General features: G+C 37.0%; 1 protein-coding gene across 3 annotated transcripts in view; it reads right to left on the bottom strand.

Annotated features, from left to right (window-relative positions):
* LOC142354469 (uncharacterized) overlaps positions 1–24944 on the bottom strand; it is a 54605-nt gene extending 29661 nt beyond the window's left edge. For 2 of the 3 annotated variants that reach the window (XR_012761089.1, XM_075406772.1), the window contains exons 1-5: positions 24843–24944; positions 23531–23810; positions 11133–11468; positions 10204–10374; positions 9731–9964 (exon numbers count right to left, since the gene is read on the bottom strand). Coding sequence is in view for 2 of the 3 variants with exons in the window: in XM_075406772.1 (XP_075262887.1) it covers positions 9731–9964; positions 10204–10374; positions 11133–11468; positions 23531–23810; positions 24843–24914 (1093 nt within the window). In the remaining variant the exon portion in view is untranslated. Of the gene's footprint in view, positions 1–9730; positions 9965–10203; positions 10375–11132; positions 11469–23530; positions 23811–24332; positions 24613–24842 lie in introns of those variants that run through there. The other variant, XM_075406773.1, reaches the window with a different exon arrangement.
* Positions 24945–25186: the final 242 nt, after the last annotated feature.

The raw sequence follows: 25186 nt of genomic DNA, 5'->3' as shown, positions 1-25186 counted from the left end.
CGGCGTGAGCAATAGGATGGTCTAGGGCTATAAAATGGGTCAATTGGAGGTTTTTTGTGGGAGTTATCATTAAATTCGAGCGGATTCGAAAAGTGTCAAAAATTGAGGGCTCCAGCGTCACTCGATTTTTAAAGTTCACCAAATCGCTTCAAACTTTGCATGTCGGTTCCTCGGCTTGAAAAATGCTGCAGCGCAAAAGTTTGGGGTGATCGGGGCATTTTTCACAATTTTATGACTATTTTCCTCACGTGAACCTTGGATTTTCGGAAGGGTCAATTTTAGGCTAAGTTTTTGGTGCTTAGAACGGGTCGAATGGGGTCAATAATAGTTGGAATCACTGCTACTGGATAAGGGCTTTTCAGAACAATAGGTTAATCCAGGTTCAGACAAGTAGTTTTGGAGATATAACAAAATAACTAAGATTTGAGGTCAAAATTTTTCGAATTTTTGGCGATTTTTGGGCTTTAGGGCTAAGTTTCTCGGGCTTGTTGGGCTTTTGGGGCAAATGAAGGGTACTGCTAGACTGTACTGGGTCTGTACATGCTAATGGATATAGATGGTTATGGGTAGAGGGTCGAAGACTTGACATATAAGCTCAAAAATGATGTTAAAGTCCAATTTATCATAGCCACTGGCGAGTTTTGGAAGACTTAAATGTGAAATTCCTGCATCTATTACTATTTCTCTCAGTTCATAGAGACTTGCTAGTACGGATTCGTATGTGGGTTTGTGGTAGTATCTAGATTTGGTAACTAAACTGAAGATATAACGTTCGGAAATGGGGTCGAAGTAGATTAAAACTGAGCCAATATCTGGTGGGTATCTAAGTCTAATTGCACTTGGGGCTGCTGGGTACCAGCTTTTGACTTGTCGGGCTAATCCCTTTGCCACTGCAAGGTCTGCTGATATACAGTGTGCAAAAGAGTATGGTGAATATAAGATATCTGTTGGAGAACTTAGATATGTTGCATTTATTTCTTGACTAAAATGGTTTAAATTTTGATTAGATGAGCCTGGTGAAGGTTTTTTCGATTGGGATCTAGTTACTGGTTTGTTTGCTGAACTGCTGGGCTTTTTCATTGAATATTTTGCTATACTTGCTCTAACTTGATCTAATTTTGTTTCTCTACTTGGTGTATTTGACTGTTGTGCTGCTTGTGCTGATGCTTTTATTGCTTCGCGTTTTTCTTCTTGTTCCAGTCTGGCACGTGCGTTTTTTGGTCTAGGACTGCCTGATCTTCTGACTTGGTTGGTTAGGTAAGGGTTTGTTCTATCTTCTTTATGCAACATTATTTCTCTATCAAATTTAAATCCGCGTACATTTTTTCGCTTTTGGTAGTCTAGTGGTTTGAATGCACTTTTCTCTGGTTTTCGTTTAGGATTATAAGGTCGCGCTCTTATTTTTCAATCAGTTAAAGCATATTGTTCTTCGTGTGTTTCTGGAGGTGATTCAATATCGAATGGTACTATTGACGGTTGTGGCTGTTGAGCTGGTAGAAACAATTCGTCATCTGATGAGGATGATACTAGAGGAACACTAACTTCTGGTTCTTGCTGTCTGATTTCATCAGCAATTAACGGATTAACTGGTATTCGGGCAATTTGCTCTGCGTCCAGATTTAGGTCAGCTAAATTTTCGTCTGAACTACTATTTTCGTCAAAAAGATTTGGAATTGCTTCATCTGAACTTGAGGAGTCAAATACTGGAAGATGAACTGGGGCAGTTCGTGGTCTAACTGCTGGTGCTACTACCCTTGGTGGGGCCGGTGGTGCTGCTGGAGGTGCTGCTACTGCTGGTCCTGCTAATGGTCCACCTAGGGGAACATTTATGGTCACTCTGACTGGATCTTGTTTCTCTTTTGTAGCTTGTTTTATCGCCTTTTCTTGTTCGTTTATCAGTTCTGGAATGTGTTTATCAAAAAGATCTGGCTCCATGTGTTGTCTTCTAGATGGATCAGCTTGAAAGTTTGCCGGGTTGATGACTTCGAGGTCTTCAGGAGTTTCACTTGGCTTAATTGGCTTCAATCTGATGCGATGAACACATTGGGTGTAGTTCGTATTTACTTTTCGAATGATGTAATTAGAATCAGTAAGGACTTTTTCTACTTTATATAGCGGTAGCCATTTCTGAACTTGGGAAGCTATTACTGTTGATTGTTCTAGTAGCTTAGGGTTTAAAAGTAAACAGAATGATTTTTCTGGAATTGGTTTTGCTGATGCTTTTTGATCATAATACTTCTTGTACTTCAAGTATGCGGTCGTCAGTTTTTCTTTGTTTTCTCCAAACTTTTGCATCATGGCGTCTTGCAGTTCATTTACAAAGTCAGAGTTTACTGCTACTGCATCCATTACTTTTCTGGAGAACCTAATGTCGAGGTGTTTTGTGGGTTCTCTTCCATGGAATAAAGTTGAAGGACAACAATTTGTCGCTGAATGGTATGAAGTATTATGAATAAAAGTTGCAAGAGGAACATAGTTGTGCCAGTCTTTCCATTGTTCCTCAGTATTGAGTTTTAATATTCTTTTCAGTGCTCCGTGAGATCGTTCTACTGCTCCAATAGTTTGAGGGTGCTTTAGTGAAGCATGTTTTAACTTTATTTCTAATAAACTTGCTAATTCTGACATTAATTCAGAAGTAAAGTTTGTTCCTAAGTCACTAAGTATCGTTTGAGGTATGTAGCTGTGTTGGAAGAACACCTTTACTAGTTCTTGGGCTACCGTGTCAGCGTATCCATTCGTTATTGGAACTGCGAATAGGTACTTTGTGAAAACATCTATTCCACTCAGAACATACTTAAATTGCGATGACTTTAGGGGGCCTACTAAATCAATTTGTAACATATCTCCTGGATATGATTGTAGAGAACTGACTGGTTGTAACTTTGGTGTGATGTGGCTTTTTGGTACTCTGTTAAGTTGAAGACAAGTGAGGCAGTTTTTGATGAAGCTAATGAAATGTTCGGTGAAGCCTGGATAATAAAATCGCTTTCTAAATTCCTGAATTGTTGCTTTGATGCCTAAGTGACCTGCTGTTTGTGAATTATGGAGCCTGTATATAGTCTCTTTCCACAAATGCTTAGGTACACAGAATTGTTTATGAAGTACTTTTCCAGTATCATCATAAAAATTCCGGTATAAGACATTCCCTTCAAGAATTAATCTGTTTAAGTGCTTGTGATACTTTTTTAAACTAGTTGTAGCATACTTTAAGTCTGGTTGTTGGTTATTTTGTTGAATCCAATTCATTACTGTTCTAATGTCTGCATCTTTTTGCTGCTCTTCTGCTAAATTGAGACTAATTAAGTTGTCTGTAAGGTCTGGGAATTCATCTAATGGATTTGGGTAATCAATTGAATTTATTTCTTGTTTTCTTTTTAGTTTAAAGAGCCCTTGAATTTCTTACTGGTAAGTTACTTTGACGTTTTTTGTATTCTTCATAAAACCCAATCTTTTTGAGAGCGTTCAGTGCTTCTCCATTTAATTCGTCATCGTTAATTTCGGTGTCTAATAGTACGTTTAGTTCAACATCTGGGTTTTGTGCTTCTGTGTCAATTTCGATTTCTCTAACTGCTATTCTGCCTGTTAATTTTAAGGACATTGTTGCTGTTTTATCATTCTCCATTCTAGAGAGAAAATCTGCGGCGTAATTAGCGCGTCCAGGAATGTGAGCAATTACTATGTTAAATGCAAGTATTCTGTCTAAACAGTTCCAAAGTGATGGCGGTATTACTTTTGACTGGAAGAATTGCGTGAGGCTTTTGTTGTCAGTGAGTATAATTACTTGTTTACTTGATCCCCAAATGTAGTGCGAAAAGTAGTCCAGCGCGTAGTACAAAGCTAGGAACTCTTTGTAATAGATTGAAAACTTTAATTGCGTTGCATTAAACAAATGCGATCCAAACGAAACGGGAGCGTATGTTTTCTTTACTTTCTTTACTGTTTCATTTACGTAGTCTTCCACCATTAGTACAAAACCTGCACCGTGGTAACTAGCGTCTCAAAGAATTACATCCTGTAGCCCTGGTTTTGGCAATCGCAAAGTTACATTCGTTGCTTCCATTAGATCCTTCTTTGTTACTTCTAATGCTTTTACATGTTCTTCTGTGGTTTCTATTACTGCATCCTTCTTCAGGAGCTTGTAAAAGGACATTGGTTTTTCACCTAGATTAGGGATGTAATTTCGGAAGAATTGCGTGAAGCCGATTAATCGTTTTACTTGTTTTGTTGTTTTCGGCATTTTGAATTTATCAAGAAATTTAGTTATTTTCGCTTTTTCTGGTGATATTCCTTCTGCACTGATATTATTTCCAAGGAATTTCATTGTATCTGTTGCTATTTCACACTTTTCAGGAGACAATTTCAGTCCCGATTGACGTATACATGTAAAGATTTCTCGTAAAGAAGGTACTAATTGTTCAAAATTTGTTACTGCATTTACGATATCATCCATAAACTGGGTACAATTTCCTGATGCTAAGCATGGGTCCAAATAATGTCTATTGAAGGAGCTAAATCCAGTTACTGACTTATTCAATCCTTGTGCAAGACATTTATAAGCATAAGTTCTCGAAGCAAAGTTAAATGCTAGCAGTTGCACTGATACATCGTCTGCCATTTGCACACAGTGGTATGCTTGAGAAGAGTCGAGTTTCGTAAAAAGTTTTTTCACGGCAAAGTAGTTTATTGCATCGCTCATGTTTCAAATTGGAAAATTTGTATTTAAATAATCGTTTTTTAGCAAATGATTTACTTTTCTCAAGTCAATTAATAGTCTAAGTCTTCCTGAATTTTTCCGTTGAGCGAAAAGCGGACTACTATATCTTGATTGAGACAAAGTTGTTATCAGTCCGTAGTAATGCATTAGTGCGAGCTCTACTTGTAGCTCATTTCTCAGATGGACAGGCGTTGGGGGTCCTTGTTCATAAATTGGTATACTTCTTTCTGGAGTTAACTTTATTTTTAAGTCTGTGTTATATCCAACACCAAATCTGTGTTTTGCGAAAATGTCACTAAACTCAACTAGTAATTCACCTACTACTGCTTTTTGCTCATCATTGAGGGCTGATTTTCCCCACGGAAACTTGCTCAAAAATGTTATTTTATCCTGATGATTACCCTTTGGATCTAATTTCTCCATTTCTTGCAGTTTTAGCAGTTGCTCATAGATATCTCTCGCTGGTTGAAATTTTCTTCTCGGTGTGTCTGTAACTTGAATTAATTGATTTATTTCTGTTAAGTAATTTTCGCTCATTTTTGCAACATTTATTAATTGAGGATCTACTTCTAACAACTTTTCTGCTTGGTCTGATGTTAAGAATGAGAATTTGGCTATTTCTTCGCCTTTATTTATGGTAATTGGGTGGTCAGTAATGTTAAGGACATAGATGTAGAGAATATTATTTTCAGCAACTTTACTTAAAGAGGATGTTAATATTACTTCACTGTCTTTTTCAAAGATTTCATTTGGAATTAATACTCCACAAAGGTCAGTGAATGATTCTAGTTTATCATAAAGCTTACATTCTAATACTGCTTGTTGATTCGGCTGTAAAACTTGCTTTTTCTGTGTATAAACTCCAAATTTTTTGCGTTTTACCACTCTTCTAGGTTGCTTTTCTGGCTTTATTTCATTTATTTGTAATGTTTGATCAGGGAATTTAATGTAACTTTGTCCTGGGCAGATGCTAATTTATGTTTAACAAAGAATGGGTTGCCTAATATTACAGGAGTTGTGACAATTAAAACAAGGAAATCTTCTGTAAATGTTTGTGTGCCCAATTTAAATGTAACTTTAATTGCTTTGTCAATTTTAACTATATTTCCGTTTGCCATTTTAACTTTATCTAGATCAGGCTTTTCTATTTCTGTTATTGAATTGATATTTGTATTAATTAGCTCCTTGTAAAACTCACGACTTATCACGTTGGCAAATGCTCCTGTATCGATTAGTGTGCGTCTTTCTAATTCTCCATTAAATTTAACTTTAACATAGGACAATGTTCTGCCTAAAAGTGGGACAATGCTGAATAATTGCTGAACATGTGGTGTTGGCTTTGGTGCGGATTGAGGCACTTGTGTTGGGAGTTGCACAGATTTATTCACTTTACATTTATTATTATTACTTTTGCGTTTTCTACGCTTTTTGTTACTTTTAATATAAACTGGCTCTATTACTTTATCTAAACTAGGACTAGACGTGCTTTCGTTATAATAGTTAACTGAGTTTTTATAATTTTTATTTTGTTTTTTAAATTGGGTGGCTTTATCAGTTTTTTTGTTGATTAATTGGGTAATTCATACCTCTCATATTTCTATTTTGAGGGTTACTTGCACGATTAGACTGATTTAATTGTTGAGTACCATATCGGTATTGTACTGGAGCTGGACCATCGTAAACTATACCCTGTCTAAGAAGGTTTTGTGGGGTATTTTTTGTTGGGAACCGATAAACAGGTCTATTAACATAAGCTGGGTGAACAAATGGGGGACTATCTGAAGGTTCGGTCCAATAATTACGAGTTTGTGGCTGTTCGTTATAATAAAACGGTCTAGGGGCATTAAATTGCGATCTAAACTCTCGGTAATTATTAGCATGAGGGGCATACTGTTGCTGCGGCCGATAATTTTGCTGAACTGGACGATAATTAGACTGGTATTGAGGGTAATTTGGTCGATAATTTTGATATTGGGGGTGGAAATTTTGTCTATAACTTTGTCTGTAGACTTGTTGAGGGTAATGTGGTGTGAATATGTTTACTGGGCCTTGTTCTGATGGCTCATTTTTAGGTGCTGATCTCTGCTCAAGTTTCTGCTCAAGTTCTTTCTGATTATTTGAAATAGTAGCTACTGCTTTTAACATTTTATCAGTAATTGTTTCCGTTATTTCATTAAAACCGTCGTCGAAGTACTCTTCTCTGTTGCACATCTCCTTAATTGCAATTTGTTGGCTAGCTAAGGTGCATAACTGATCTATTTTATCTGTTTCTGGCCTTTCTAAGAGCTTAGGCTTAAGCCAGTTTGGCATAGACTTAATAAAGAAGCGCTTTATTTGCTCGTTTTTTCTGTTTTCTGATATCTGAAGGGCAGAATCTCTTGCTGCTGTCTCTCTTTCGAATCTACGAGCTTCTGGGTCACCATGTCCAGCTGGCGCTACTACTATTTCAGGTGCTGGATATGCTTTATTGGCTTCAGTTCTTAACTTTACTAAGAAATTTTTTACAGTGTCTGTTTTTGGATTGAACTTTTGGTTCTCTAACTTTATGATTCTAATTTCTCTCAAGTCATCCTGCGTGAATCTGTTTCTTAGAGCTGCTATACTGTCTTCGAAAACTAATCTGGTAGCCTCTGGTAGGGTTAAGAAGTGTCGTAAAGCGCCTCCTTTTAAATGTAACTGTAAAAAGTTCGCTTGTTGCGCCGCTTCGATTGCTGCGACTCCGATTGCACCTGTTAATTGTTCAAACTCGTTGAAATTGTCCGTTTCTGATCCGGAAAAAGGTGTGATGTTGATCTGCGCGTGTGCCATTTTGCTTTTTACCCGATTAGATTATATACTTTTCGTTCAATCAGTCTTACTTTCGTTCTAAATTATTAAATAGCACACTTAACTTAACTTAATGGAGAGATTAAGGGGTTTTAAGAGAAGAAAACAGTTAAGTGAGTAGCACAAGAATATCAGAAAAGAAACTACTGAAACCATTCGTTCAGAAAATAATAAAGAAGGGCTGCTTATAAGCCTATTCCTAAAGCTCCGGTCGAATCGTCAGACTTATATCGTTGAAGCCGTATGGGCCGCCGAAGTCTCACCTCTAAAGAGTGCCCCTTAGTCTAGGAAAATTCGTGGGGACCACGACCGCACAGGCCCTGTGGAAGCTGCACTCAAATAGGCAAACAGCATAATGACAGAAGTCACTGTTTGATTCATTAACCTCCGGAGCTGGGCGGGGGAATAAAATATAATTTTTTATTTTTGTTTAAATTTTTGTTTTACCCTCTTTTTTTGTTAATAATTAAGTTATGGTTTCAGTAATTTATTATTCTGATGTTATCTGATAATCAGTGATGATGTTATCAAGGTCAATTTCTTTATCAGATTGAAGTTTGTGACGGATAAGTCCAAATTTACGAGATTTCTGATTTAAACTTTTTGCTGTCCAATAAATTGAAACACGTTTGTCATCTTTATCTAGCACATAAATAACAATAGATTTATCAAATGAAGAGGAAAAAGCGGTTACTATCTGAGCTTGCGTTTTACTGTTGTTTTGGGTATAATTAATGTGGTTTCCTTCAATATGTTCAACAAAATTGGGGGAAGAGCGACAATTATTAATAGCAGGGAGAATTTTTTCTTTATAAATTGACATAAATAAAGCACAAAAATTAATTTTACAAATTCATTTACTCACAATATCCTCGTTTGTAAATACCCTGTGTTATTTTTGTCCGTTGTGGCGGCTGTGGTTGAGTTTGTTCCAGTTAGTATCCACTCAAGCACTTTTGAATTGTTATTACACTTAGTCCACAGAGACACAAACACAGTTTCCACCCATTCTTTCCTTTGTTACTGCTTTGTGCGTTATCATTTTGGTCGAGAAGGAAGTGCTGGATGTGATTCTGGATGATTGGAGGCTCTTAAGGTAATGAAGAAGAAGAGAAGAAAGAAAACAACAAAATAAAAGAAGAAAATATCAAATTTATCGAGGAATTTATCGAAATATCGGTTCGTTAAACTGGAAGACAGTTAATAACTCCTGTCACCATGTTACGCACTGATTTATAAGTGTTCCTCATGGTGTTTTCTGAGGTTAATAATAGCAGTAAATAATGTGATTAATTGTCATTTTTCAAGGACTTATTTTGGTGTTTCACAGTGCGATTTTTAGCGGATATATTTTGAAAAAACTTAGCTAGTAATAGCCTTTTATTGAGCGGTTCGGATGCGCGATATATCCACTAGTTGCCTTGGGTTTTAGAGCTTTATTTAACCATACTATAACTCTAATATAGCCTGTTTTAACTTATTAATTTTAGGAAGAATTTCCAGTTCAATCTTTAATTAATATATCAGAAAATAAAGCCAAAGTTTTCAATGATTGAATAAGAAGTTTGAGTTTTTGCTGAGTTTTATTAGCAACTGATATTCAGGCTGTTTCTCCGGTGTTCTGGTGATAGCGGGTTCCGCAGGACTGTGCCTTCAGTTGTATTGGTCCTTCGTAAATATTTACTGATTTTCAAGTAGGACGATTTCCGGCTTTTGTACGTCTCTTGGTGTTTGTTCAGTACATATACAATTCCGTATTAGCACCTACTTTATCAGAATAATTACTTCACCAAGTACATAATCTCTCATGAAGTTATTTACTGATTGTGAATTTATCATCAAGAAACTCAAAAAAGTAAATATTGAGGCTTTTAGGCACTTGAAGTGTTTGCTAGTAAAACTGTCATTCTGCGGTTGTTTTTCATAAACATAAACAAATTAGGGGTTACAGGCCTAGATGGAAATACTGGCTATATATGGCCTTGAAACTAACTGAATATGAACTAAATTATAGCACTTATTTATGGATATTTAAAGGAAAATCATCACGTAACTATGAGGAACGAAATAGGGGCGTGACACTAACAGAAGAGTATATCACACTCCAAACTTTGATCAAGAGCAATCAATATGGCAAAATTTTGAGCAAATTTTATTAACCTTAAAACGAAAATTCTTTGCTCCCTTTACCTTCAGTAGGCGGAGGATCATTCAGCCCCAAATCGTCAGCAGCTTTTCTGATAACACTCAGCCCAAAAGCAATATCTTTATCGTCGGTCGGTCGCTCCGAGGTCAAGACAAGGGGCTGTGGAACTATAGGCAATTTCGAAGTCTGTTTTGGTTCATATCGCCAACCTTGATGTGGTTCCAATTTGTCAATAAATAAAGTGAATTCGCCTTCTTCACTGAGCAGAACCTCCCGTCCTCAAACAAAATCAGACCGTAATTTGCCATTAAACGTTTAAAAAATACCTCAGATCTGACTTCAAGAAACAACTCGAACTCTTCTCGGCCCAACTCACGGTAGCTTGCCGTTATTTCTAGTCGTTAATTATCTAACGGCGGATTCAATAGTGTTCAGAACTGCACATGTACAAGATTCTTTATACGCCCAACAATTTCATCTTAATGTTTATGTTTGACAATGTTCAAATTATATTCACCGTCTTCAGTATTGCGTTGACGGCCAATTGCGTAACAAATCTCCTCATTTAAGCCCTCTTCCTGATGTAAAGATGTGCACGAATCGACAACAGACGCACTGTCAACTTCTGAATAATCATCTTGAGCATCACTTAATTCTTCAATCTTATCATTTCCACCCACAGCTAGACCTGTACACAAAATCAATTGATAAATTAAGCACGAGCTCTATAGTGGACAAGTCACAGAAAAAGGTTTTAAATGATATTTCTAGATCTATTCGATCCACATTAAGACCCCGGTTCAAATTTTGGAGCTGAAAATCTTAATGAGCAATAACCGCCGAAAAAACCCTTGAAAATTGACGCTATTTTGATCGGAAGCTAAGTCTCCTTCGATTAATTGGACTATTTCAGAAATTAAAAATCCACTTTGATGTTGACCGCATACAAGTTGCACAAATGCCGCATACCGCATGCATGTTGCACACATTTATATATAGTCAGTCCCATAAAGTTGCAACGCTATCGAACGTTTCAAAGGTCAACATTCGATTGTAAAACATGCAGATATCTAGCAAAACACTGCCCATTTGAATGCCCCGGGCTTTTCGAATGTTCGTTTGGGTTGCAACTTTATGGGACTTACTTATTGCACCTCACCGAAATCCTATAAACAGGAAGCAAGCAACAGCTACTGGACAAGAAGCATGGCAGCTACTGAATCAAACTACTTCAATCTTCACATGACAACGGTGGCAACACAGTACTGCAACATTGCAAAGAGCAATATTTTGATCACAATAGGAAAGAATGTCTTTGATTCTTACATATAAATTATTAGTAAAAAAGATGTTGCTTAGTATCTCAGGGTTATCTGCCATTATCTCAGAGCCGTGGTGGCTTCAGAGCAACAAGGAATAAGGGCATGAATACAAACAGCAACTTACTGGCGTTCGTTTTCTGTCCCTTTCTCTTAGCCTCGTTTTCACTAAATGTTGTCATTAGTTTGTCGGAAGACGTACAACCATGATGCTGTACATCGTCTTTACCTCTTCCAACGCAATTAGCTGCCCAAGAATCTTCCAGTCCAGTTACAAACAAAAACAAATCCAACTCTGCGTTGAATTTTTCCGATTGAATGGTTTGAGATCCCCCATGAATAAGTTGACTCAATTTTAAAGAAGGTTGCAGCATGCCATATTGTCTCGAGAAAAAGAACTGATTCGATTTAGGTATGCCATAGCTCACGCTCAAGTAAAACATAACATCCGCTATTGTCGATTCTGAAACAAAACATACAATATAATCTGTGCTTAACCTTTTATGAACATCCGAATTACAAAATCATTTGAAAAAAAAACGGAAAAACGCTTATTCTGTACGAAGGCATTTAATCTGAACTGATTGCATTATTTTGAAATGAAGTTGAAAAACATGATCTGATGGCAAATTGGTGCACTAAAATTAAATTGGTACACGAAGAAGGAAAAAGTATTTCATCAGAAACATAGGGGGTCCAGAGAAACCAAAGTTGAGAATTGTCTTTCACATCATGTTCAAGCTAACAGTGGCCCGAAAAGAAATGCACAGAGATTTATCGCCCTCGGGCTATACTAGTTTATCCCGTTTCCTTTAACGAAAAGTCAAGTCAGTAAACGGGGCGAAAAGTCATTCTAGAGAGACACACAGATGCACGACTACAAAAATTGCTACAAACTTCGTTGATGTTCAATGAATCAGCAATTAAATTTCGTTTCATTTTTCAACATAAGGATAGAAAACAATGACTTGTACAAGCGTTCTTAGAATTAACAAATATGCATAACGCGCGTGCAACTTGAATTTTTTTTATAATTACTCCAGAGGAAAATAGACGGCTATCTTGGAAGATGTTTGTTAAAAAAGTTCTCTTTTAAGGTCTTGCAAGACAAAGCTGTCCACAACACAAACTGACAAAAATTGACAAAATTGGCACACTAACAATTTACGACATGCTTTATTTTATCAACCCGCCTACAAGTTGGTTAATAAAAGCTACAATTAATTCTGCTCCAAAATTTTCAGGGCAAAACGCACCGTCGCAAATTTTTTGGTTCCCGATATAGTTTGAGTTCTGTATCTTTTTCGAAAAAGAATGTTTGCTCATTTTTCTCCAGCAAAATAATTTGCCTTTGAATCAACTTCGGTAAATTTGACAAATTTCTAAGTGATGATAGAAATTTTTGTTTTTTTTTTTCAGTTTTATTTGAAACAATTTTTTAATGTCCAGTTGTTTTTTGAAAGTATCTTTTTCACTTAAAAAATGCGAAGACTAATTATGGACATCGTCAACTGATGTTTCCAAACGAGTTTAATATTGCACTATACTTTGCATGTTTGGAAGGAAAAATTTGTCGGTTAGGATCTTTGAGAAAAAAGTTTATCACGACTTTGGATGAAAATATTTAAGGGCGATGCATTGTCTCGCAAGATTCTGTCGGATTTTTTCAACTACACACAAATCATTGCTTTAGAGGGCAGGGAAAAGCTGAGCTGGAGTCCCAAAAATGCTCTTCCAAACAATCAAAAACGTTAGCCTCCTCAAGGATTCCTCAACAGCTTCATTGACAAATCAAAATTTTTAGAGCTTTTTACAGCTCTAAGAGGGCAGCTAAAAAACGTAACATCAGCTAATTTTGAGAACCAAGAGTGCATTCAGTCGCAATAAAAAAGATCAAACGAACAATCCAATTAAAACGCATAAGAAACCAACCAAACGAACTATTCGAAACAAAATCCGTATGCAATTAACTGCAGGCATATCTGGTCCATTACCAGAGAAAAAGCTGCGACAGCTTTTTAGAACTCTAGTCTCTTCTGTCTGCTTCAATCAAAATATGCAAAAATCATTGAGTTTGAGGGGAGTCAATTTTGAGAGTGAGTTAAGTCACGTGTGACCAAAAACATAAACACACTCCCATAAGATTGAAAACTGTCGCCCGCACGCAATTCGGTTATAAATGCTTGAAGAAAAGAGCAATAGAAGATTTGAAGTTAACGTGATGTCGATCGTAAAAATCTTGACGAAAAACGACTTGAAGAAATCCTGGAGCAATTCAGCGCATAGGAACAATCTGAGCAATCTATTAAATCATCATGCATATTGGGAAAACCCGAAAGACAAAGACATTGTGAAAACCCAGAAGACCAAAAAATGAGCTCCAACTTAACTATTTGTCCAATAATTAGTTGAAACAAAAAGAGCAACGAGCAAAAACTGATTTTGGGAACCAAAGTAAGCGTGATTGAAACCAGCAAAACCAAAAACTTTTATCGGAACAACGGCTCTCTTGATCACAATAATTAACGAGAACACTTGATAACTAAAAAAAAGCCCCCAAATCTTAGCAATGACACATCGAAGCAATATCATAGAGAATATCAGATTTCCAGTACTCATTAAGCGATCCGAAATACACCTTAGGAAAAGGCATGGCACAGATCACAGAAACTAAAGGGAATTTCCAAAACAAATCATTTTTTTTTAAAAAATCGAATTAAATCTCTCGCAAAATTCGAATATAGGAAAAAGGCTCACAAACGCGCTGAAACTTCAAATCGAAGAAATTGTTTCAAACTAGCCCCATTAGGATTGATAAATTCGCAATGTCCAGCAGGCCGTAAAAATTATAACATAGGTGGCAGATTGCAAGAAAATAGCCGCAATAGCTTCGTAGATCTGCAGTCTAAAAAAACAGTAGAGACAGACCAAAAAAATCGTCGTTTCATTGAAGGCTGATATGTTATATTTTGATTAAAAATCTGTATAAGTTTTGGCTGCCTCTTAGTTGCTCTCAAATAACTTTAATTTAGAGTAACACACGCCCATTTGACCTGATCTCTTTGAATTAAAGTAAATAAAAGTGAATTTCAAAAAGAGGAAGTCATTTTTGAGAGTGAGATGAGTCAAGTCTGACCAAAAATCTAATCACTCGAATGAAAAAACTCGCTCCATTAAGAGCGAAAAATGACGTCAAGCACGCACTTCAGTTGAAACTGTATGAACGAATGAACAAAAAGCAGATTTGAAGTGGTTGTGACGTCATATGGTCGTAACAAAGATCTTGACGACGAAATAAAAAACCAAGAAAACTTTATTGCGCTCAAATGACTATTGCCAACCCAAATCCATTACAGCTTGCTTCAGTCAGAGAAATGAAAAAAAAATCACTAAGGGGCTTCAAATGATGTCATCAGACACTTGTGAATAAGAGAAATTTAGATTACGCACAACGAAAAAGTCAAAACGGTCGAGCAAAAAACACCCAGACGTTTTTAATTATTACTTCAAACTTCATTCGAGAGCAATTAATAACTCTTGAATGGAGATTAAAATTCAAAAACATGGCCGGCAGATTGCCGGAAAATAGCCGCGATAGACGCTTGTGGCCTTCCATGGAATTGAAACAACTTAAGAAATAAGATAGACAGATTGACCACCAGTCCTTTCATAGACCAATAGAATCTTTGGGTTAGATTCAGACTGTCATTTTTATGAGACACATATTCTCTATAAGGAAAAAAACCCTAAGAGCTTTTTCATAAATAATAATCAAAATCAAAAACTAAGGACTGATATTCAAGGACTAGGGCATATACGCTTGGCACCACTTAAAAGCATACTATTGATTTTGAATTAGTAGATGTTCATCAAATTTAAACTTCATTAAGTGAGTTCAGAAGTCAATTTTTGGGTAAGTCACGGAATTGACCTAAAAGCAGAACAAATGACGTCACGCACATAAATTTTAATTTCAAAGCAGCAGAAGTCACTAAAATTGAAGAAGTCAATGGTCGCAAGAATCATCGATGTAGACGACAAATTAAAAAAACATAGCAGGACAAGTTCTGAAATACAATCCAAAGAATCGAGTGAAAAACTGAGAACTAATGTGCCTGACTAGCAGATCAATTGAACAATCCCAGCAAAAAAGACAATCTCAAAGTTGAGAAACAAAAAAATCAAAAATTATAAACAAAAAAACAATCATTGCTAAAACCCTTGAAGCTTTTACCCTGAAGGCCAAATATGATACAACTCAATATACTCATTTACTCACGCAAAAGATATGAAAGAGACTTCCTATCCACTAAAGGTAGATTAACTCGAGAAATACGACAAACGCTTCAAAATGGACACGTGCAAAATTTAAAGAAGAACACCACGGAAAAAACTTGGTTTTCAACAAAAATTGTTCAAAACCAATTTTGGTCAGTGGTGTTCTGCCATGTAAATCATCTGCAAGAAATAAAAAGGTTTTGATGGCCAGTAGAGATAGTTAAAAAACAATTCAAAATTCACCTTAAATATTGCTAAAATTCGTGATATTAACAATCCCAGAACCATTTCATTTTCTCCAAAGACTATCGAGTAACTTTATTTCAAACCTTTAATAGTTTCACTGGCTCATGAAGATCAAAAAATTGGAGGACAATAACAATTTTCAGAACTATTGAAAAATTAAATTTTATCAAAAATTGCTATAACTCATATGTTATTAAAATATTGAACATGGCCTGCAGATTGCCAAAAATAGCCGCAATAGCTTCGTAGACGTGCAGTCTCAGAAATATAAAAGAAACAGACCCAAAAAACATTTAACCTTATGTTGAATAAGAATAAGAAGTTTTTATAAATAATCTGTTTAACTTAATGCTACTTCTAATAGTTGCCCTCAAATACCCTTCACTTAGAGCGACACGCACTCATTTGACCTTATCTCTGAATTATAGTAAAGAAGTCATTTTGTTTAGAGTCAGGAAGTCATTTTTGAGAGTGAGGTAAGTCATGTGTGACCAAAAACTTGTTCACTCGAATGAACAAAATACTCGCTCGCCTAAGAGTGAAAAATGACGTCACACACGCAATTCAGATGAAATTGCATGAACAAACGAACAAAAAGAAGATTTGAAGTGATTGTGACGTCATGGTCGTAAAAAAAATCTTGACGCCGAAATAAAAAAAACCAAGTGACGGCCAAAAATAGCCTCAGATATTGCTTCACGGCTAATAATAACCAATCCATTACCTGTAGAAAACTGTGCAGTAACTTATTTAAAAACCCTAAAGATGCTTCCTAGGCTCATGATGCCGGAAAAACTCGCTAGTGAAAAAATTTCAAAATATAGAAAAAATTGCAAGTTTTAAAAAAAGCTAAAGCTCGTGATATTAAACTATTCCATTGCACTAGAAGCAAAATTGCAAAAAAATAGTATACAACTGCGTGTTTGTATTTGGAGTACCAAAAAATGTAGCTCTTAAAACGGTCATAGAAAATATTTATGTCTTGCAAAAGACCTTTTATCAACTATTAAAAACCTCAATTTTAGACTGGACCAGTAAAAATTAAAAATGACGAAAAAACGCGAAAATTGGAGCATTTTGGGCTCGAAAGCTCCTAAAAATGACCTTTTAACCTTGAATTACGGTCTACCCAGTAGCTTCGCCATTCTAAACAATTGAAGGACGACTAAACGCGTCTAATGGCCTCTAATGAAACTTGATGCCCGCTGAGCTTTACCTGTTTATCCCATTTTGAAAGCTCGAAGTCATGACAAGAAGTCTTCCGTAAAATTATCTAAACTTCGTCTTTACGAATGAAGCATAATTCACATTTAAGGATTTAAAAAATTAAATTTTGATAAAATAGCAAAAAATGTTTCAATTAATGTCATAAATTAATATACACTTTAAAAAAGAACACATCGCGTCAAAAGTTGAGGCACAGAGCCACTGCGCCAATATAGTACGTTGCCGTATTCACTGATCAAATGAAGTCGGCTTAAAGCTGAAGCTGCACAAATACAACACTTATCTTACTAAACAATTGGAAAGAACTCCTGAAAAGCATTATTGGGCCCTAAAAACACATTTATATGAACTGCGAAGGGGGTAGATTACTGCAGCTGCGATAGAAAGAGCGACGAGTATTCATCAGTGGTATAGTCTACTGCCAGAGAAAAGGAGTCGCAAACGTCTTTGAAAAACTTTGTTCAACGAGAATTCCAACTCTCCACATTATCAAAGACCTGCTGTCAAAGAAAAAGCAGAAAGATAGCAAAATTACCTCTCAGTATTCAGAGCTTCATCAATATTAGAAAATTGAAATCAAAACTTTGACTATTGTTAGGAAACATTACGGTGATTTGAAACAAATCAATCGGGAGCAGCAGCGTCTATCAAAAACAAAAAGAAAGGATTAAAGTGACTTTGTTAGTAGTTTCCTTCCGTAGTAAGGTCCACGGTACTAATAAGCAAAATCTGTTTTTCCTGCAAACTGGTGTCTTTGATTAGGTTCTTGGGCTAAGGTTAGCAAGAAAAGCATTGACCCCTCCTCGCATTACCTCGTGCTGAAGTGCCTAGAAATTACAAAACCTATACCAAAAAAAAAACAAACTTGAAGTGACAAGACTTGAAATGACACCCAGATCAGTAAATTGCGAACAACAAGAAAGAAAAATTTGTGTACTTTTTGCAATACAACGTTACACAATACTCCAGAATGCACGGGCTTTATAGTGGAAGAAATTAAAGCCTTGATCAAATTAAATGCAAATATACTTCGCGTCTGAAACAGTTGTACACAAAAAACGGGGTCAAGAGACCTGAGTCAGGCTCTCTCATCAAAAGTGGATGGAAAACTAGATGATCTCAATTGGAAAGTGGAAACACTGAATAAGCAAATCGAAAAATCAAACGAATTCATTAACTCAATCACAGCAGAACTCTCAGACTTAAAAATAAATCCGCAGTCTTATGCCGCTTCTTTGGGGACAATTGCGAAGGGGAGTGTTCTACCCAAGGGCAAATGACAATGGAATGGGTATCCGAGTAAGAGGAATACCAGAAAATCAATCAAAGTCATCCGACGAAAGACTTCATGCCGATATGAATGCTATTGAAGAGATCTTGTGTTAACTAAAAGACAAGCGATTCTGTAAGGTCACGCGTATTGAAAAATATAACCCAGAAAAGGGTCCGGAAACCATCGTCATAAATCTAGAAAGCCCTATTAGCAAAGAACTAGTGCTGAAATCGGCCTTCAGGCTTAAAAACTTCAATCGAGAGTCTTCATAAGCACTGAGCTTACTCCAGAGCAGTTAAAAATAATCCCCCGAACGGAAGTCGCCATCAATGGACTACTGAAAACTTTTTAAAGCTGCTGACTGAATATGCAACTTAACAAGTCAGGAAATGATTCAATGCACTTTGATTATGGGCGACAGCAACTTCTCCGGGACAAATTGGGAAGCAATGGACTCTAATGTTAGCTATGAATCAGAGATCCTGGATAAACTGATAGAATCAAACTTATCGAACATATCAAATCAAACGCTAGTTGTTGTCCTTGTGTCCTCACATATAATCCACATCCAGTGATAGGATGCTATCAACATCAAAACCTTCACAGGAGCTTCGAGGTAAACAAGAGGCAGTGTTCAGATCACCTACCAATTCAAACTTATGTTGTGTTTCTCGGCACAGTTGTCAAAAACCCAAACACGTGCCGTATATTTGCTTTCAAAAGAGCTGACTGGAAAAAACTGAATCAAGCCATTGAGGAAAACTCCTTCAAACACTTCTGTTTTAGTAATGTTGACGCATTCGTAAACCAATGGTACACATGGATTAGACACCATATCAACAATCACATTCCGAAAGTAACGAAAGATCGAGCAGCACTGCCGTCTTGGGCCAGTAAGGAAACTTCTCACATGATGCAGCAGTTGAACACCGAAAAAAAAGCCTGGAAAAATTTGAATCTTAGTAGACTCCTCATACTAAAGAAGCTGGAGAAGCAGATTTGTAAACAAATGGACATCGATCTAAACATTTTCGAAGACAAAATTTTCACAAGCAGGCGTTTTAGTAGTAAACAAAAATACCTGAAATGTATCCGATATCCCTCTTTTTTGCCAGCAACAATCGAATTCGGTATTGAAAAGGCCAGTAGTGACAGCGAAAAAGCCACCCCCGTCAATTTGGTGTTCAAAAGTTTATATAACAGTAAGGAATCTCCTCTACTGATTCACAGAAAAAGCAAACTTTATAAAAAACTTCGCGCCTGGAAATTGAAGAGCTCTCACAAAACTTAGACCTGGAAAAATCAACAGGCCCCGATAGACTAGGAAATATTATACTCAGAAATTGCGCTTTGAGTAAATCTCTCCTGTTACTGTTCCAAACAATCCTGAATAAAGGAATTTCTCCGGAACTCTCGAATATAAATCAAATCACGCCAGTATACAAAGAGGGAAGTAAAGCCTATGTCAACAGCTATAGACCCATAAGTATTTTATGCTTCGCCTGAAAGCTGTTGGAAAAAATAATTTTCAACCGAATATACTCACATTGCAAAGACAATCTCTTTGAAAACCAATTCAGATTTAGACAGAGGAGATCCGCTACAACTCAACTACTACTTTTTCTAAACCCTTTGTAGGCCAAACTTGACGATTTGAAAACAAAACAATTGTCAGTCCTCTACTTAGCCTCTACAAAGGCCTTCGACAAAGTCCCCCACAACAAACTAAATAAAAAACTGCGTTTATTTGAAATAGGAGGAGATCTTGAAAGCTGATTGACAGCTACCTTAATAGAAGGGAACAGTGCGTCAAGATTAGTAATGCATTGTCCGACAAAAAGAAATCACTAGCGGCTGGTCAATCTAAGGTCCTCTGCTCTTCCTCTTCATAAATGACCTTCCATCAGAAACTCCTCTCACTGAAAGCTTCGCTAAGAAATTGTGCAAAGACTGAGTGAATCTCTCCTGTTACTGTTCCAAACAATCCTGAATAAAAGAATTTCTCCGGAACTCTCGAATATAAATCAAATCACGCCAGTATATGAAGAGGGAAGTAAAGCCTATGTCAACAGCGTAGACCCATAAGTCTTTTATGCTGCGTCTGAAAGCTGTTGGAAAAAATAATTTTCAACCAAATATACTCACATGGCAAAGACAATCTCTTTGAAAACCAATTTAGATTTAGACAGAGGAGATCCGCTACAACTCAACTACTACTTTTTCTAAACTCTTTGTAGGCCAAACTTGACGATGTGAAAACAAAACAATTGTCAGTCCTCTACTTAGCCTTTACAAAGGCCTTCGACAAAGTCCCCCACAACAAACTAATTAAAAACTGCATTTATTTGAAATAGGAGGAGATCTTGAAAGCTGATTGACAGCTACCTTAATAGAAGGAAACAGTGCGTCAAGATTAGTAATGCATTGTCCGACAAAAAGAAATCACTAACGGCTGGTCAATCTAAGGTCCACTGCTCTTCCTCTTCTTCATAAATGACCTTCCATCAGAAACTCCTCTCACTGAAAGCTTCGCTAAGAAATTGCGCAAAGACTGAGTGAATCTCTCCTGTTACTGATCTAAACAATCTTGAATAAAGGAATTTTCCCGGAACTCTGGATCATAAGTCCAATCACCCCAGTATATAAAGAGGGAACTAACGCCGATGTCAACTCCTATAGACCCATAAGTCTTATGCTGCGTCTCAAAGCTGTTGAAAAGAATAATTTTCAACCGAATATACTCACATTGCAAAGACAATCTCTTTGAAAACCAATTTAGATTTAGACAGAGGAGATCCGCTACAACTCAACTACTACTTTTTCTAAACTCTTTGTAGGCCAAACTTGACGATGTGAAAACAACACAATTGTCAGTCCTCTACTTAGCCTTTAAAAAGGCCTTCGACAAAGTCCCCCACAACAAACTAATTAAAAAACTGCATCTATTTGAAATAGGAGGAGATCTTTAAAGCTGATTGACAGCTACCTTAATAGAAGGAAACAGTGCGTCAAGATTAGTAATGCATTGTCCGACAAAAAGAAATCACTAACGGCTGGTCAATCTAAGGTCCTCTGCTCTTCCTCTTCTTCATAAATGACCTTCCATCAGAAACTCCTCTCACTGAAAGCTTCGCTAAGAAATTGCGCAAAGACTGAGTGAATCTCTCCTGTTACTGATCTAAACAATCTTGAATAAAGGAATTTTCCCGGAACTCTGGATCATAAGTCCAATCACCCCAGTATATAAAGAGGGAACTAACGCCGATGTCAACTCCTATAGACCCATAAGTCTTATGCTGCGTCTCAAAGCTGTTGAAAAGAATAATTTTCAACCGAATATACTCACATTGCAAAGACAATCTCTTTGAAAACCAATTTAGATTTAGACAGAGGAGATCCGCTACAACTCAACTACTACTTTTTCTAAACTCTTTGTAGGCCAAACTTGACGATGTGAAAACAACACAATTGTCAGTCCTCTACTTAGCCTTTAAAAAGGCCTTCGACAAAGTCCCCCACAACAAACTAATTAAAAAACTGCATCTATTTGAAATAGGAGGAGATCTTTAAAGCTGATTGACAGCTACCTTAATAGAAGGAAACAGTGCGTCAAGATTAGTAATGCATTGTCCGACAAAAAGAAATCACTAGCGGCTAGTCAATCTAAGGTCCTCTGCTCTTCCTCTTCTTCATAAATGACCTTCCATCAGAAACTCCTCTCAATGAAAGCTTCGCTAAGAAATTGCGCAAAGACTGAGTGAATCTCTCCTGTTACTGATCCAAACAATCCTGAATAAAGGAATTTTCCCGGAACTTTGGAACATAAGTCCAATCACCCCAGTATATAAAGAGGGAAGTAAAGCCGATGTCAACTCCTATAGACCCATAAGTCTTATGCTGCGTCTCAAGCTGTTGGAACGAATAATTTTCAACCGAATATACTCACATTGCAAAGACAATCTCTTTGAAAACCAATTTAGATTTAGACAGAGGAGATCCGCTACAACTCAACTACTACTTTTTCTAAACTCTTTGTAGGCCCCCACAACAAACTAATTAAAAACTGCATTTATTTGAAATAGGAGGAGATCTTTAAAGCTGATTGACAGCTACCCTAATAGAAGGAAACAGTGCGTCAAGATTAATAGTACATTGTCCGACAAAAAGAAATCACTAGCGGCTGTTCAATCTAAGGTCCTCTGCTCTTCCTCTTCTTCATAAATGACCTTCCATCAGAAATTCCTCTCACTGAAAATTTCAGTTTCGCAGACGACTTCAAACCAATTAGCGTACATCAGGAAGAGTTATAGAAGAGCGTGGAAGGAATCGATAACTGGGTCGATCGAAATCACATGACACTAATTGCATCAAAATGTAAACTTCTCTCTTTCAAAAGCGAATAAAAAACCGCACTGAAAAATCAGGAGCCAGGAGAGGTTCATAGTCAACGGGACCTTGGTTTGATTGTTTCCAAAGATCTTAATTGGAATAGCAACTTTAATCACCGCCTTTCGAAAGCAACAAAAGCATTCTACCAAAAAAAAACGATGCATGACCGACAGCGCCTAATTAAAAAGTAAATTGAATGCCTACACTGGCTATGTCGTGCCAATACTATCATACTGTTCTCAAGCTTGGCTCCCAAACAGACAGCAGAGGGAGAAATTTGAAAAGCTACAAAAAAAGCCACTTCATGGATACTAAGTGGAAGGAACTGCACCTACAAAGAGAAGCTAATAGCACTTAAACTTTTGCCCCTAAGCCTGTATGTCGAAATGCACGATTTACTACATTTACTATCGTTACTTGACAATAAAATGGACGTCTAAGTGAACTTCGAATATCAAGACTTTGAAAGACTAGACAAAGCGCAATAGGGAATTAAAAATAGCAAAAAGAAATCGTCTAAGGAAGACTGATGAAAACTTCCATCACAGAGCCAAACTACTTGACAACATCTTTTCCAAAGTTCCTTCCAATTCAACACAACTATCGAGCAAAAAACTGAGTGACATCTACTGGAATTTCTTTAAAACAAAATACGACTTTAACAACAAATGCACGTGGAGAATCTCATGTAAATGTGGGATGTGCAACCCACTATCGAAAATCGATTTGAAATAGGACACGAAAACAAGGGTGCCTTGGAGCACCCCTAGGAAGACCCTAAAGCCTGAACTATTACTACTACTAAAAAAACTTACTTCAAAAAAACTAACTACAAGCGAACAAAGAGCCTCTATGCACTTTACTGTCAGAAAAACAACTTAAAGTCAGAAGTCATTCATTCAACGCAGCACATGAAAAAATTTCTCTTGCTCAGCAAAAACTAACTCACGTGGCCATTTTACTCGCTTCTAGGTCAAAAATCGTGCTTGAACACACTGGTAGTTCTGGTTACAGAAAACCAATACTCCTCTTCGAGTCGTGAAAAAATCGAGAGAAGGCCAATATTAGCTGCGCTTGTCTATCGCTATTGCAACTATTGAAGAGGATTGTACCTGGAATCATATTCAGACATACTGCACCGCCAATCCAGTGAATGGAAATTAACTGTAAATTCACTTTGATTACAGCGTTGAGCTGGAAAGACGCCATTGGGACCACTACCACTGACAATTGACAAGCAGATTTGATAGACGACAATTTAACTTCTGATGTCAATTGTCCTTCATGATGAAACCACCGCAACTTCTTGCAGTCGACAAATTGGCTGAAGCTGGATTTCACTAGCTGGGTCAAGCCAGCGCAATTGCTTACGTCGGTAATATATTTGGCCTCCTAATTGAAGGAAACATTAATGAAAACACTCACGTGCATATTATAAAATGCCGAAAGTCTGCAGTGCCAGAAGTCAAAATACCAGAAGTCAAAATACCAGAAGTTGCTATTTGGCCAGAAGTTGAATTTCGTTGACTTTCGTCAATTTAAAACGTGTGCGTTTCGTGTTTTATAATCAGTCCCATAAAGTTGCAACGCTATCGAAAGTTTCAAAGGTCAAAGTTCAAACTTAAAACATGGAGATATCTAGCAAAACATCGCTGATTTGCATGCCCCGAGTTTCCAAACGTTCGCTTGCGTTGCAACTTCATAGAACTTACTATAAGCATGGTTAAGTGACTATGCAGAAGTCACTTCGAAATTCTGACTTAATATCTCGAACCGCTTCCGGTTCTCGATAAACGCCAGAAGTTCTCAGCAGGGATTTGGAAAAATTAATTGTAATTGCAATAATTGGCAATTAATTGATTGCAATAATTGACTGGTTACTCTATTTTAATTGCAATAATTGATTGGATTGACCCAATTAATTGCCCAATAATTGGCGAAAATTGACGCAGCATTTTGCCAGGACGCAAACCCGCCACCAGAGAAATTGTCTCCAGATCACAAACTTCTGTCAGAGATCGCATGTATTTTGGTAGATTTGGGAGTTAAAAAAAACTTTTGCCGTTGATTAGAAATTGAATAATTCTGATACATTGAATAATTGAATAATTCTGGTACACCAAGGCAAAATATTCCTTCTGCACAAAATATTCAAACACAAAATAGCACCCAACTTGCACAAAAGCCATTCAGGAAGCCTGAAATATATTTAAATCCTGCCAGACGTTTTAACACTCGGGGTCTCTCTCATTATAGCCCCAACCATTGTGTTCAGACAACCTCTAGCCCCCCCCCCATATTGAAGGTATCATAATGGGGGGCTATAATTTCGCGGGACCTATAATGTGAAATACCCAACATTCGCTCAAAATTCTATTAAGCGGTTTGCAAGGAATCTAATTTAGCAACAATCTAAGCACTTACTCTTAACTTGAGGAACTGCTTCTGCACAAAATATTCAAACACAAAATAGCACCCAACTTGCACAAAAGCCATTCAGGAAGCCTGAAATATATTTAAATCCTGCCAGACGTGTTAACACTCCGGGTCTCTCTCATTATAGCCCCATCCATTGTGTTCAGACAACCTCTAGCCCCCCCCCCCATCATATTGAAGGTATCATAATGGGGGGCTATAATTTCGCGGGACCTATAATGTGAAATACCCAACATTCGCTCAAAATTCTATTAAGCGGTTTGCAAGGAATCTAATTTTTGCTATGATTTAGCAATCGTTTTTCACTCCAAAATTTCACTCCAACTCATCCG

This window comes from Convolutriloba macropyga, chromosome 15 (genome assembly GCF_964194025.1).
Source record: "Convolutriloba macropyga chromosome 15, txConMacr16.3, whole genome shotgun sequence".
Taxonomy (NCBI): Eukaryota; Metazoa; Xenacoelomorpha; order Acoela; family Convolutidae; genus Convolutriloba; species Convolutriloba macropyga.
The sequence above is the reverse complement of the archived record's forward strand: the minus strand, read 5'-3'. Positions and strand labels throughout refer to the sequence as shown.